General features: G+C 33.8%; 1 protein-coding gene across 1 annotated transcript in view; it reads right to left on the bottom strand.

The window, feature by feature from the left end:
* Positions 1 to 3,507: 3,507 nt before the first annotated feature.
* thbs2a (thrombospondin 2a) overlaps positions 3,508 to 14,732 on the bottom strand; it is a 41,828-nt gene continuing 30,603 nt past the window's right edge. Inside the window, exons 15-22 of the mRNA XM_087279637.1 lie at positions 14,557 to 14,716; positions 13,576 to 13,694; positions 13,259 to 13,493; positions 9,082 to 9,309; positions 8,715 to 8,986; positions 8,087 to 8,184; positions 6,425 to 6,564; positions 3,508 to 4,718 (exon numbers count right to left, since the gene is read on the bottom strand). Of these exons, the coding sequence (XP_087135763.1) occupies positions 4,711 to 4,718; positions 6,425 to 6,564; positions 8,087 to 8,184; positions 8,715 to 8,986; positions 9,082 to 9,309; positions 13,259 to 13,493; positions 13,576 to 13,694; positions 14,557 to 14,716 (1,260 nt within the window). The 3' untranslated portion in view covers positions 3,508 to 4,710. The remainder of the gene's footprint in view (positions 4,719 to 6,424; positions 6,565 to 8,086; positions 8,185 to 8,714; positions 8,987 to 9,081; positions 9,310 to 13,258; positions 13,494 to 13,575; positions 13,695 to 14,556; positions 14,717 to 14,732) is intronic.

The raw sequence follows: 14,732 nt of genomic DNA, 5'->3' as shown, positions 1-14,732 counted from the left end.
AAGCTGTGCATGCCTGCGGTGCTGGGCCACACTTGTTAACATTTACACTGTTTGGTTGACAGCACTTGCTAACTTAACGTCAGTCACTGAGAAAATTCCCAGTCAGCTCTAATTAAAGAAGAATTTACCTTAATGTTTACCAAATGGAGGCACACGTGCCGCTTATTGCTCACTTAGAAGGCAAGATTAACCATTAACAAGACTACAAACTGCACGAGCCAGTTCGGGATTATAGAATTGAGGAGCATTTGAGACACATGTGGAAGAGGAGCTTTTAAAACACTATTAATTTTAAGCATATGGTAAAAGTTGTTGGTAAAAGAGCAGTTGTTTCTGAAAAAGAGTGTGGTAAAATCTCCCTTATGCTCTGAGAGGGAAGCCAGTAACTATAGGACTTTTAATTTTCTTAAAGATCCCGGCCTGGCGCCTCTTTATTTGGTTTTAAAAGCAGAAGTTGGAAATGACAGTAGTCTTTTAACTTGTTTATCTCTTAAAGCCAGTCGCTGGCTTGTTAAAATGTGCATATTTACGTCTCACTGGCCTAACCACGTTTACAACATATCAATGGTATCTTGGCTTGGGCTAGAAAGCAGCTGCAAGTCCCAAATGTCAGTTTGCGTTTTGAAGCGGACTCAAAAAGCGTGCCTGCTGGAGATCACAAAAGGCTTGGAGCCTTTAAAATGTAAGCAGAAGGGGATCAAAATTGGCGATGAGGTTTACAAATGCCTAGCGCATGCAAATACAAATGTAATCCATGGGAAAGGATGTAGATGCACAATGCCTGGCTTTTGTCATTTAATTGCGAATTAAAGATTTTCAACAAGGATTCATTCGCAGTTGTGGGATGTTTGCACAACAGCTCTCTTTGTATGGCGTCATCGGCTATCATTATAATGTTTTGGCATCAAAGATTGAGGATTTAATGCTTTCCGTTTGTCACCCCCTACTGCTATTTAAACTGTATTGGTTTTCAATAAAAAGAAAAGGAAAAGTGAATGTGGGAAATCATTGTTAGAATGGGTTCATGCAACAGTCAATTGACTATGTACTGTTTGTAGATTTGTACTGTATTTAAAGGTACTGTACAGTTACTACATTGCACAGCCATTTAAATGGTCTGGAGATCTTTTTACTGTTTAATGAGTACTGTGTGAATATAGACACACTTCTCACTTACTGTTTTTTTTTTTTACCTATACTAAATAACAGGGACAAATGTAATTTTGGATGCAGCCTGTGTTTGCTTTCAGTTAAAGTGAGCTGCCCTGCTAGCAGTGTTATTAAGATTAGCATGTTGATTTTTGTAAGCCAAACTCATTCATTCATTCATTCATTTTATTTTCGGATTAGTCCCTTCATTAATCTGGGGTCGCCACAGCGGAATGAACTACCAACTTATCCAGCATATGTTTTACGCAGCAGATGCCCTTTCAGCTGCAACCCATCACTCGAAAACACCCATACATTCTCATTCACACATACACTATGGACAGTTTAGCTTACCCAATTCACCTATAGCACATGTCTTTGGACTTGTGGGGGAAACCGGAGCATCCGGAGGAAACCCCCGCCAACATGGGGGGAGCATGCAAACTCCACACAGAAATGCCAACTGACCCAGCTGAGGCATGAAACAGGACCTTCTTGCTGTGAGGTGATTGTGCTACCCACTGCGCCACTGTGACGCCCTAAGCCAATCTCCATTGGATTTTTTCCAATGGCTTTTGGATTATTGCTGGAAATAAGCCCTGTGTGACTATTAATTATTGATTCTCATACATTTCACGTTTAGGAAACCTATTTTTTAATAGTAATACATTCTAACAACAGATAACCCTTTACATTAAACATAGTAAAACTGTGTTATACAAATAATAATTAATGTAAACCCAGTTAAAACCCTATGATTTACGCCTAGAATGGACATAAGTGAACAAATTGAGTATGCCTTGTCAAATGACAATCGTTTCAACTGAGAATGTTTGATGTTAGGAGTAGGAGTTGTGTTTGGTGGATGGGTTTTTTGAATTAAATATAGGAAATATAGGAAATTATAATTAACACTGATAAAAGAGACCACCACCCACTGTAAAAAACATCCTTCTAGGCTGTTTGGCTTTAGAGGCTGTATGGATTTTTTTATGGTTTTGGAGGGGTTTTGGCCATTTCCATGCTGGTTTCCAGCCATTTCCAGCCTGGTCTTAGTTGGTCAGGCTGGGAAATGACCAGCTAAAACCAGCTAAAGCCAGAAACCAGTCTGGTTTAAGCTGGACATAGCTGGTTATGGCTGGGCTCCCAGACGGCTAGGGTGGTCAAGCTGGTTTTAGCTGGTCATCTCCCAGCCTGAACATCTAAAGAAAATGGAATTAGACCAGGCTGAAAATGACTAGAAATCAGCCTGGAGATGGCCAAAACCCCTCTAAAACCAGGCTGGTTGCCCACTAAAACAAGTCAACCAGCCTAGGCTGGTTTCAGCAGGCAGAGATGTATTTAAAATTGTCTTTAGATTTTTTTAGTTTAACGTGTATAAAAACACAGGCAGAATTTATTATCAATCTCTGCCTGCATGTATGAGATATGTATATATGTATATAAAGTTTATAGCTGTCCTTTAGCTCTAGAAAAATCAAAGAGCAGAGTGATATGCATGAACATGCATTAAACACTTATTGAACAGTCTAAATCGATTGCCTCATTACAAATGTTAAAGTACATGTTTTTGTTGCCTCATTAAAAAAACTTCTTGTAGCATAAACCATTCTACAATATGCACATTAAAGCACAAAAAAGAGAGTAAAACTACAATTAAATAGACCTTATGCTTCTTCTGGGCAGCCGCTGAATATATTTATAATCTGTTTTTCCACATGTTGCATTCTGACAACCTGTACACAGATAAGATGCTGCTGTGTGGACTTACCTACAGCTAATGCCTGTCCCATTTCAAAATAAGAGTCCCAGGAAATATTATAAACTGTTAATCTCACAAAATCAGGAAATAAATATGTAATTGTTGTATTCTCACTAGGAAAACTCATAACTATTTACATGCTGTTGAAGCGTGCATATTAATGATCTGTGGATCATTAGTCAGTGTTTTTTTTTCTTTTCAGATTGGCCTCTCTTTTTTACCAGGATTTTACACTCATGACATTTACATGAGAACAAGGAAACAACGTAAACCATAGGTGTCAAACTCAGTTCCAAAAGGGCCGCAGCTCTTCACAGTTTAGTTCCAACTCTAATTAAACACACCTGATCAAACTAATTGAGTCCTTCAGGCTTGTTTGAAACCTACAGGTAAGTGTGTTGGAGCAGGGTTGGAACTCAACTGTGCACCGCTGATGTAAACGATGGACTACTACTACTACTACTACTACTACTACTACTACTACTACGCCTAGGTATATCTAGGTATATTCCATTCATAGGCGCTTTTTAAAAAACAACATCATCTTACATATAAATATCTAGAACAATTTAAAAGTGTAAGTCCAAATAGAAAACTGTGAGTAATCATTTTATTAAAGAAAAAACAAGACAATTGTGAGAAAAGCTAAATTGAAAAACTTTACAAGGTTTTCAAGGGATTTACTGCAGCATAAAAAGCAAAAGCATTGCACAATTTTACAAAATATAAAAAACAGTTATGAAAATGAAATCATTAAAAAAAGCAAAAACAAAAAAACAAAAACAAAACAAAACAAACAAAACAACAACAACAACAAAGCACATGTTTAGGCTCAAAAGATCTGGACGATGACAATTCCTTATGTGTAATTATTTCTCTGATACTCACAAAATGATTAGTCCAATTATATACTGTGCTCTCATTACATTTTTAAAACAAAAAAACTAAAGGAAAAAAGTGGTTAATCACCAGAAAAGAGTTTTAAATGCAGCAAATGAAGTGTGGCATCAATGGATAAAAACAAAACGACACAATAGCACATTCATACTCACATTTGAAGAACTTCTATAAAAAATGTATAAAAAACCTTTATAGGCATGAAGTTGCGTTATAGATTTCGAGCATAGCAATAAAAATGTTCTTTTTTAAATCTTGAAACGGCAATAGTCAAATTTTGTCAGTGTAAACAAATAAATTAGTATTTACAATGTCTAGATTCTGAAAGCATTGCATAAAACAACTAGACATAACTTGATACTGAATTGCAAGAGTCATATAAATACTTTACACAAGTAATTATGGTACAGTCTTAATATAAACATCTTCATCTCAAAGCTCTCTGAAACATTTATATGCTGATCAAACCCAAAGCCCCTGTTAGAATCGAGGGTTGTAGAAAAAGATGTCTTTATTGCAACAACAAACCTGAAGGAGAAAAATGTTGCACCATATAAAAATAAACAGGAAGTACAAAAATCTTGTGCAAGTAAAGCAGCTGGTGATAAAGACATCGGAGGATGAAGGTCTGTGGTTGTTTTTCCTCTAGATTGTTGCATTTTGTAAGAAAAAAAGAAAAATACTACAAATTAAATGTTCAAAGGCTGATTAAAAATCCCCCCCCCCCCCAAAAAAAAAACATGTATAAAATACTACTTGTAATGTAAGTTCACTGCTTCTCCTCATGGGGAAGTTTGAGGTCTGTTTCCATCGGTGATGTTTGTAGTTTGGAGTCTTTGGTCTTTTGTCAGAGAGTGTAAATGTGTTCTGTAGTCTTTAAAGGGTGTAATTTCCATGTTTGCTCAGTTATCTTAAAAAAAAAATAAGCAGAGAAACAAGGGTTAATAATTTGTTAAGCGTTTTGGTTTTGCCTTTCTGCTTTGTTATAGAATATTATATCAGATAACACTCAAATGATGCAGAATGTGGGGCGTGTTTCACAGATAATTGGCCTCAATCAGCTGATTCGAATGTTATTACTCGATTGAATGGGCTTTATTAGTGGGCATCAGCTGATAGACATGGGCAAGTAGGGGCCTTCTGCTTCTGTTATCATCCATCCATATGGTTAATCAGCAATAGTTCACATTCTAATGAGACCAGACGCTAAAGAGAATTATTTATATTATTTATTAAATTTCCCATTAATTGTATTTTATTAACCCCTAAACCCAATCGTCACAGTAACGTAAAAGCAGATTGGATCCTAAGCCTACTCTTTTAGTATAGCTGATTAGCCATGTGGATGAATGATAACAGCCTTTTGAGGCTAGTAGGTGTAAAAGGCCCCTACTGGCCCATATCTGTCAGCTGATAACCACTGATAACGCCCATTCAATCGTGTGATAACATTCGAAGCGTGTGTTTCAATCACGTATACCCCACAAGTTCAAATAATTCAATTTAAGCGGACAGATCACATGCGGTGAAAAACATTCCATGAGTAAACTAGTGCTAGTGGTCACATTTAGTAAGAACTTAGCATAAAGACACATGCAGACAAGAGAGATTTATCCTTGTCCAGTGTCTTTGCTTTTTTTTCCACAAGTTATGAGCAGGGCCAGACAGATTCTGCAGAAATGTTTTGCTATGTTTGTGCAAAATTTTGTTTTTGTTGATTAATGCATAATGATTTTGGGAGCATCGAAACTAAAAACGACATACAGTTGAAGTCAGAATTATTAGCCCCCCTTTGAATTTGTTTTTCTTTTTTAAATATTTCCCAAATTATGTTTAACAGAGCATGACAAAATTATTAGCCCCTTTAAGCTATTTTTTTCGATAGTCTACAGAACAAACCGTTGTTATACAATAACTTGCCTAATTACCCTAACCTGCCTAGTTGACTTAATTAACCTAGTTAAGTCTTTAAATGTCACTTTAAACTGTATAGAAGTGGTTTGGAAAATATCTTGTAGAATATTATTTACTGTCATCATGGCAAAGATAAAATAAGTCAATTAAGAGAAAAGAGTTATTAAAAGTATTATGTTTAGAAATGTGTTGAAAGAACTGCTGTCCGTTAAACAGAAATTAGGGGAAAAAATAAACAAGAGGCTGTAATTCAGGGAGGCTATTAATTCTGACCTCAACTGTATATGAAATAAAAAATAATATGTTTTTAATGTTTCTTTAATGTTTGCAATGTAAATCCAACTAGATCCACTTTTTTGGTAAACAAAGCAAGCCTCTCATATGATATAATTACTAAAAGACAGAAAATATTACTCTACAAACTGTATTATAAATAAATGAAAAATTACACAAGTAAATAAATAGACACAATGACTGGCTATAAATCTGAGCACACAGATTCAGTGTGGGCTTAGTTATGAGCAATATAAAAGAGTTTGTACTTGTTTACAATAAATTCCTGCATATATTTGCATCCCCTCACACTCTCTTCAGGATGGGTGTCTGTTGTTTTTGCTGTCTCCAGTAATCCGCACATTACTAACAGTGATGAGGTAATTTAGATAAATCTCCATGTTGGAGTTACTCTAAATCTGTACTCACCTCGACATTCATACTTGAGATCAGAGAAATAAACCAGTTCCTGAGAGAAGACGAAGAGTCCTAATCTCCCTCCTGCAAATGTTTGATCATAAACTGGTCCTGAGTCTGCCATGATCTGTTTCCCCTCATAAACCACCACTCTGGGGAAAAACAGCAACAACATAGATCAGTTAACTCTTCAGCCTTACAGTAAGACACTGTTTATTCCTGCAATTAAGAGACACTTTTTATGTATGGTTACAAATAGGCAACACTTAAATACTGACTTAAACAAGCACTAAAAGTTTTGAGCCTGTCCACTTTCAAACATTTACCAAAGTATTTAAAAAAGGTATTTTAGTGTGCACTGCAGCTTTTATAGCGTAGACTAATTCTTAAACAAGACATGTTGAATCACACTAGCTAGACTGTATTAAACCTGGCCATCTGAATTTGTACGCTTGTTCACAGGCTAATATATTAACATTACTGTTTGAAACGCAAACCCAGAGATTTTGTGCTCATCTGTAGCAATAGTTTAGCATTATCTACTTTAAGTTACTTGCCTCCATTAACTGTCATTTGCAGTGCATAAAAACACTGCTTTCAAGCTGTATCCATGCTTCGTTCTTAAAATGTATAGTTCATCTGAAGATACAAACTATATAATATAAGATGACCAGGGATATAGTCCTCTCTTTATACTAGCAAGCATTGTGCTGTCTGGCTCCTTTTCCTCGCTTTGTTTACTTTCAGAAGTTAAGTAGGAATATTTTCACATATTTATTCTGACCAATCAAAAAGCAGTTCAGGAAATATGTTCATTAACATAAATAGCCAACGAGTGATGTGGATGTTGTCACACAACTGCACTTTGGCTTGTTTTTAATGTTACACAACTTGAAGGAGGTGTTCATAAGACTGTTATGACACTGTTATGATCATGACATGACACCTATCATAAATGAAAGATTTTATGCATGCTTGTAAACACTATCCTTAAGTGTCATTAGCTCAGTTGCCATTTTAAATAAAAAAAATATCATTGCTTGAGATGTCTTCGCTATGACAACTTCACATTAGCAAGACAACATAACTTGTCATAAACCTGTCATAAACATAACTGTCATGATGCCATTATAATTGTGTCATGAATATTTTTTCAGAGGAACAAACTGAATTTCAAAACTTTAATTTTATACTAGCATGAATATTGAATGACATTTAATGACATTTTAGTGACAAATATAATGTCATTAAATGCGTACCAATGTAGTTGAGGTCAGGAAAAATAATGATGCTGTTATAAAATCCATGACACAATTGTAATACACTCATGACAATCATGTTTATGACAGATTTATGACAGAGTTATGTTATCTTGGTAATATAAAAATCGTCATCATGACAAATACATCTCGAAAATGTCATGTTTTCATTTAAAGTGACATAACTGAGTCAATAACACTTCATGGCAGTTCTTATAATATACAAAATATCTCCTTCACATGTCATGTCATGATTATATAACCTTTCAGGTTAAGTGTTAACGTTTCAACTAGTTCAGACTAGAGCAATCAGTATGATGCGAAAACAAACTAAAACCACATAAAACTGCTACAGTGCTTGATCCAAACAGCTAAACCACATGTATGAAAGCACCTAAAACTTCCTGTGAATCACCTGATGAATCCAGTCTTGGGTCTGTGAATGAGGTGCCACCTGTAGGCGGTGTAATCCTTCCAGCCGATGTTCTTAGGGTCGTGCCACAGTGTGCGAACCTGTCAGATCACATGCAGCTATTTAGTCTGAGCAAAGCCTGTCATTAAAGCTTACATACAGCTGAAGTCAAAATTATTATTTGTATTATTATATTAGTAGTTTTATTTTTATTCTGAAAAAGTTTTATTTGTTTAATTTTGGCTAGAATAAAAGCAGTTTTTATTAATTATATAAAAAAAAAACGTTTAAAGGTCATTATTATGAGCTTCATTAAGCAATATATATATATATATATATATATATATATATATATATATATATATATATATATATATATATATATATATATATATATATATATATATATATTGATAGAATACAGAACAAACCATCATTATACAATGATTTGCCTAATTACATTAACTTGCCTAATAAATCTGGTTAAGCCTTTAAATTGAACTTCAAGCTGAATACTAATGTCTTGAAAAATATCTAGTAAAATATTATGTGCTGTTATCATGGCAAAGTAATAATTCAGGAGGGCTAATTCGTCCCACTTCAACTGTAAATAATATCTGATCAGTCTGACCTGTCCAGGTGTGTCCCCAGTGTGCCACAGGGCATTGCGAAGGTGCTCTCCTGTGCCTGTGGTCGAGTTGACCACTTTCAGAGAAACCCCAGAGATGCCGATGGCTTTTGAAGGATTGTCCTCCCAGTATGTCTGCGTTATCTGCTTCCACATTACCACATAAAAGCGCCCGCTGGACTGATAGCCGAACACAAAGCCAGCATAATCATCATCTCTATCTGTGTTGACGTAAAAAGTGCCGCTGAAATCCACAGCGTTGAATTCGTCGAAGCCTGAGGAGCGATTTTAAATGATGAACAAGCCTATTTAGCGACGTCATGGTGAAAATCACGAGCAGATGTGCTGCTCTGAAAGCTCTCATACTCACCCACTGCAATGCCAGGGTCCGAGTTGGCGGTCTGAACGAGCTCTTTGCCTTGATGTCTGACCACCCAGTTGGGATCAATTTGCGCAGTTCCTTTGGGATCCAAATGCACCATCTGAAACTTGCGGAAGTCTGTGTTGCTGATGGCATCGTTCTCAGGACACACGTCCATAAAGTCTGGAATGCTGTCGTTGTCAAAATCGTCTTTGCAGGCGTCGCCTCTTCCATCCCCTGTGGACAGTGTTAAAAAAAAGTTTTTAATTGATGACAGTTGATTTGTTCAATGGTTAAATCTGGCGGTAACACTTTATTTTGATGGTCTATTTGAGTATTAGTAGACTGTCTGCTTAATATGAATCCAGTCTTGGGTCTGTGAACTTCAACAGACATTTAACTGGCTATAAGAAACTTTGCAAGTACATGTCAACTTACACTAACCCTAATCCCAACCTAACAGTCTATTTATAATCTTAGCAGTTAAACTTAGCAGTGACTCTACAAATCGCATGTTTTGTTGCTCCTACAATTCAGATTCAATATTGCAGATCTTGTGACGTGACTATTGCAGATGCACGCATTGCGATATCGATGCTGAAACGAAATATTGTGCAGCCCTAACACATACACACACATTACTGGATGCAATTATAATATATGATATGATGATATGATATATGATAATGATATTATAGTATGTTATATTAAGTATTACAATAAGTATTACTGTTTTACATTTTTCATATTATCAAATTTTTACTGTTTGATGATCTGAAAATCATTTTATTATAGTAAAATATAATTATTTAATAGTTAATATTAATGACCATTTTTCCTATTTAATTAGTTAAGTTATTGTTTTTATATAATAATTTATTTTATATTATTAACATTTTCCATTAATTTAAAATACATTAAAATTACTGAATGTATATATTATATTATATTATATTATATTATATTACATTATATTATATTATATTATATTATATTATATTATATTATATTATATTATATTTTGTGGTGGACAATTCATTTTTACTATTACTTTAACACTGATTTATATAAAAATCTTTCTAACTATAAACTTCATATATCTTCATATATTAAGAAAAATATGCCTTCCTAAAGATAATACAAAAACATATTGCAAGAAGGGTCATTCAAAAGGTGGTTATCTGCTTTTAAACATAAGCCTTCAATAAGTGTAAATCTGGCTCTAAATTCTAATGCTCTAAAGAGAACTGGGTGTCAACTGTGACCAAGAGGGCATTGAAGCAGGGGAAAGAAGATAAAACCTGGTGTCAGGTTAGCCTGTGTGTCAAACACTGCAACAACCGGTGTTCCTGTATGACTGTCGGACCTATTCTTTGCAAAGAATAAAATCTTTCTAGAAGTAAGCCTTTTCTCTTTATTTGAAATTGCCATGACAATTACATTAACTATTAATAATTATTACATTAACTATTATTAATTATTCATTTTATTTTATTTTCGGCTTAGTCCTTTTATTAATCTGGGGTCGCCACAGTGAAATGAACTCCCAACTTATCCGGCATATGTTTCACGCAGCAGATGCCCTTCCAGCTGCAAACCATCACTGAAAAACACACACAATCTCATTCACACACATAGGCTAAGGACAATTTAGATTACCTAATTGCCCTTTAGCGCATGTCTTTGGACTTATAATTATTTAATGGTTAATAATAATTACTGTTTTTAATATTTAATCAATTCATTAAGTTATTGATTTTATTTAATTAATTTATATTATTAACATTTTCCATTAATTTGTATTTATAAATGTATTTATATTATATTATATTATATTATATTATATTATATTATATTATATTATATTATATTATATTATATTATTCACACACACATTTCTATAAAAGGGGTTACATAAATAGAATAGGAAACTTTCATCTCTCTTGTGCAAGCACAAAGCAGTCTCAGCTGTCTTTTCATGTAATGTACATTAACGTGATTGGCTTCAAATGTGAAATCTATTAAATCCAGACTTTAGCACTCAAATACGAGGGAAAAGACAAGTATGCATTTGCTGGTCTGACTGAGTTCCTCTGTTTTAACGGTAGTTGCCTTTCTCTTCTTGGAACCATCTCAACTTTATCCAGTAAACAAAACATAATGAGGTGTGAGAAGTATGCTAGCATCCGACAACTTCCACCTCCAGCTGTAACCTGTTTTCATTTTCCTCCTAACATGCACAAAAAAACCCAAACAAACAAACTGGTGGCTTTAATGAAATGTGGCACAGTGGGGCAAATAACACACACTTCACCAACCACCTGCAAGCTGTGAGAGTGTGACATCATTTTCCTTGACCCTGGCTAAAGTAAAGGAAATTTTCCAGTTATAAATATGTCTAAATCTTGGACAAAAGTCAACAGAGATAAAATGGCTGGCTCTGATTTAAATGTATAAACTTAGAAACCAGTTTAAGCTTTCTTCAAGCAGGTACAATGTGAAGCTATTACAAAGCTATGTGAAGCTATGCATTTCTATATACAATTATGTAAAAAATCGTCAGATGTTTGGGATCAGCACTTTTTTAAATGTTTTTTTAAAAGAACACTATTTTGTTCACCAAGGCTGCATTTATTTGATCAAAAATACAGCAAAAATTGTCAAAGTGTGAAATATTAATACAATTTAAAAGAGCTGTTTTCTTATTGAATGTTATGATTTATTCCTGTGATTTAAAGTTGTAGTCCTCAAGTCATTCATATTAATAAAGATCTTTTGGAAATCATTAAAATAAGATGATGCTCATGAAACATTTATTATTATTATTACTATCAGTACTGAAAACTGTATATACATGGTACTGATACAGCACCATTCAAAAGTACTGTTACAAGCACTAGCGATCCAGCAACTGCGGTTTGCCGGAGATCCACACATACACACACACTATCGAACTACAAGTTCCTTCATGCACTTCGCACACAGCTGTTCTGGATCACCATTGATTACATCTGTTTCAAGCACCAGTGATCCGCAGTTGCTGGATCGCTGGTGCTTGTAACAAGTATCATTAAAATAGATTTACTTTTATTCTTCAAGGACACATTATATTCTTAAAGAATGAAAGTACATTTTTAAAAAGTTTTTATTCAATTATTTGCTGTAATTTTGAACTTTTCATAAAAAAAATCAGAAAAAGTCAAATGTATTACAGTTTTAACAATACTATAAAACTAAAAAGCTTTCTAAGTAATAATTATAATAATTGATTGAAGGTGATCATGTGAGGAATGCTAGAAATTCAGCTTTAAATGTTAAAATTTTAAACTTTATTCATAAAAAATAGTTATTGCAAAATTATTTTCGCACAATTTTACCATTTTAACTGCATAAAATACAGCCTTGTCTTGCTAATGTTAAGTCGTCATGACAAAGATAGGTTATGATGTATTATTTTGTCGTGATCGTCAATAATAAAGACATACCAATTTAAAATGCATTTAAAATGATTTAACTGAGCAAATGACACTTGTTGAGAGTTGTCATACGTATGGCTAAAATTTTATTTTATCTTATTTAAATGTCAAAAACTTTGCAAGAATTAGATGCTTTGTTTCCAGTAAGGACTACAAATCAAGACTTAAAACACATCTGTTTAGCTGTGCCTTTACCAAATGAGCACTGTGCTACGTCCGACAGATTGCATAACTATGTCTTTCTTTTTCATTCTTTTATAACCTGTTTTAACACATTTTAAACTGTTTTTAATTATTTTCTATTATTTTAATAATTTCTATTTTCTTTTTTTTCTTTTATTCTTGTTTATGTAAAGCACTTTGAATTACCATTGTGTATGAAATATGCTATATAAATAAACTTGCCTTTCATATTTATATTTAGGAAGTGTCCTGTGATGATTAAAAAGGTGTCTTAACAGTCTTATGAACACTCCCTTCAACTAAAGTGTTAGAAAATAGGCTTCTTTTAAAAATAAATTGATAAAATTCCCTAACTATTTAATGAATCGTCTAAAAATTTATTGACTATTCATATTTATATTCATATTTATTCTTTGTCTGAATTAAAAATTGTACTGACTCTAAACTTTTGACCAGTAGTGTATCTTCTCACAGTCAGGAGAAACAAAGAATCACTTCTTGTAATTTTAACCAATAGATTGATTCACCATCAGAGTCTCGTTGGTCTTTGTTGGGCACCAGTCTGCAGTTGTCCTTATCATCTGGGACTCCGTCATTATCATCATCGGAATCGCAAGCGTCTCCTTTCCCATCTTTGTCGTGGTCGGCCTGGTTGGCGTTGGGAATGTAAGGACAATTATCCAGGCTGTTCTGGTGGCCGTCCTCATCAATGTCTTGATTGTTGTCGCACTCGTCACCAACTCGGTCATTATCTGAGTCAGTCTTCAAGAGCACACAAATCACATTGTTAAACTGCTGCTTAACATTGAGTGTTGCTGAGTGTGTGTTTACCGAGCTGTTGTACCTGCTCAGGGTTGTGCAGCAGAGGGCAGTTGTCACACTGGTCACCCACTCCATCCATATCCGTGTCCTTCTGGTCAGTGTTGTACATGTAGGGACAGTTATCATTCTCATTCAGAACCTCTGCAAAACACAAACAACAGCGTTACACTGAGCTGAGTAGACTTGTTAATTATTAAACATTCTTAGAGCATTTATTTTTGTTTTTCATTTTATTTAAAACCTTTTGACTATGTTAATGCAATTTCAATCCAGTTTTTAAAATATAATTTTGCTAAATTAAATAATTCTGAGTGAGTGGTAGCCTTTGTTTTTTTAACAATAGGGTTGATAATATTTTACAATAAGGTTGTTTTAGTTAATGTTAGTTAACATACTTACTGTAGTAACATAAACAATACATTACAGCATTTATTCATCTTTGTTAATGTTAGTTAATGAAAATAAAGTTGTTTTTTGTTAGTTGTTAACTGCATTAGCTAATGTCAACAAGCATGAATTTGGATTTTAATAACACATTAGTATATGTTGAACTAAATAAGGGTTATTAAATGCTATAATAGTATTGTTCATTACTAGTTTGTGTTATTAAATACATTAAGTAGCAATAACTAATGAAACCTTATTGTAAACAGTGAGCAAAAAATAATAAATCAAAATAATGTTGTTATTAAACATATGATAACAATAATAATAATATTAATAATAATAATAAAAATTTAAAAAATAATGAATATAATAATAACAATATTACAAAAAATGTATTTAGCATTTATTATAGGGAAAATGAACACTATTTTTTTTTAAAAACAACATGAATTTGAAGTCTTAAAATCCTCAGAATAATTTTTTGGTAGTTTTGTTCAGGGCTTTTTAAAGAAAAGAAATCCGCCATAAAAAGAAGGAAAAGCAATGTTATATTTTACAATATTTTTGACCTCACAGGACAAAAAAAGATAGTTTTCAGTTTCTAGTAGTTTCTCACCATCTCCATCAATGTCAACAGCACAGGCGTCCCCTTCGCCATTACCGTCTGTGTCAATCTGAGCAGGATTGTGCTCGTATGGGCAGTTATCACAGCGGTCACCGACAAGATCTTTATCATAGTCAAATTGCCTGGGATTATACAGTAGAGGACAGTTGTCCTGGGAAATGACAGAA

The sequence above is a fragment of the Danio rerio genome, chromosome 13, assembly GCF_052040795.2.
Source record: "Danio rerio strain M-AB ecotype USA chromosome 13, GRCz13ab, whole genome shotgun sequence".
Classification (NCBI taxonomy): Eukaryota; Metazoa; Chordata; class Actinopteri; order Cypriniformes; family Danionidae; genus Danio; species Danio rerio.
This window is presented reverse-complemented; position numbering and strand designations above follow the sequence as displayed.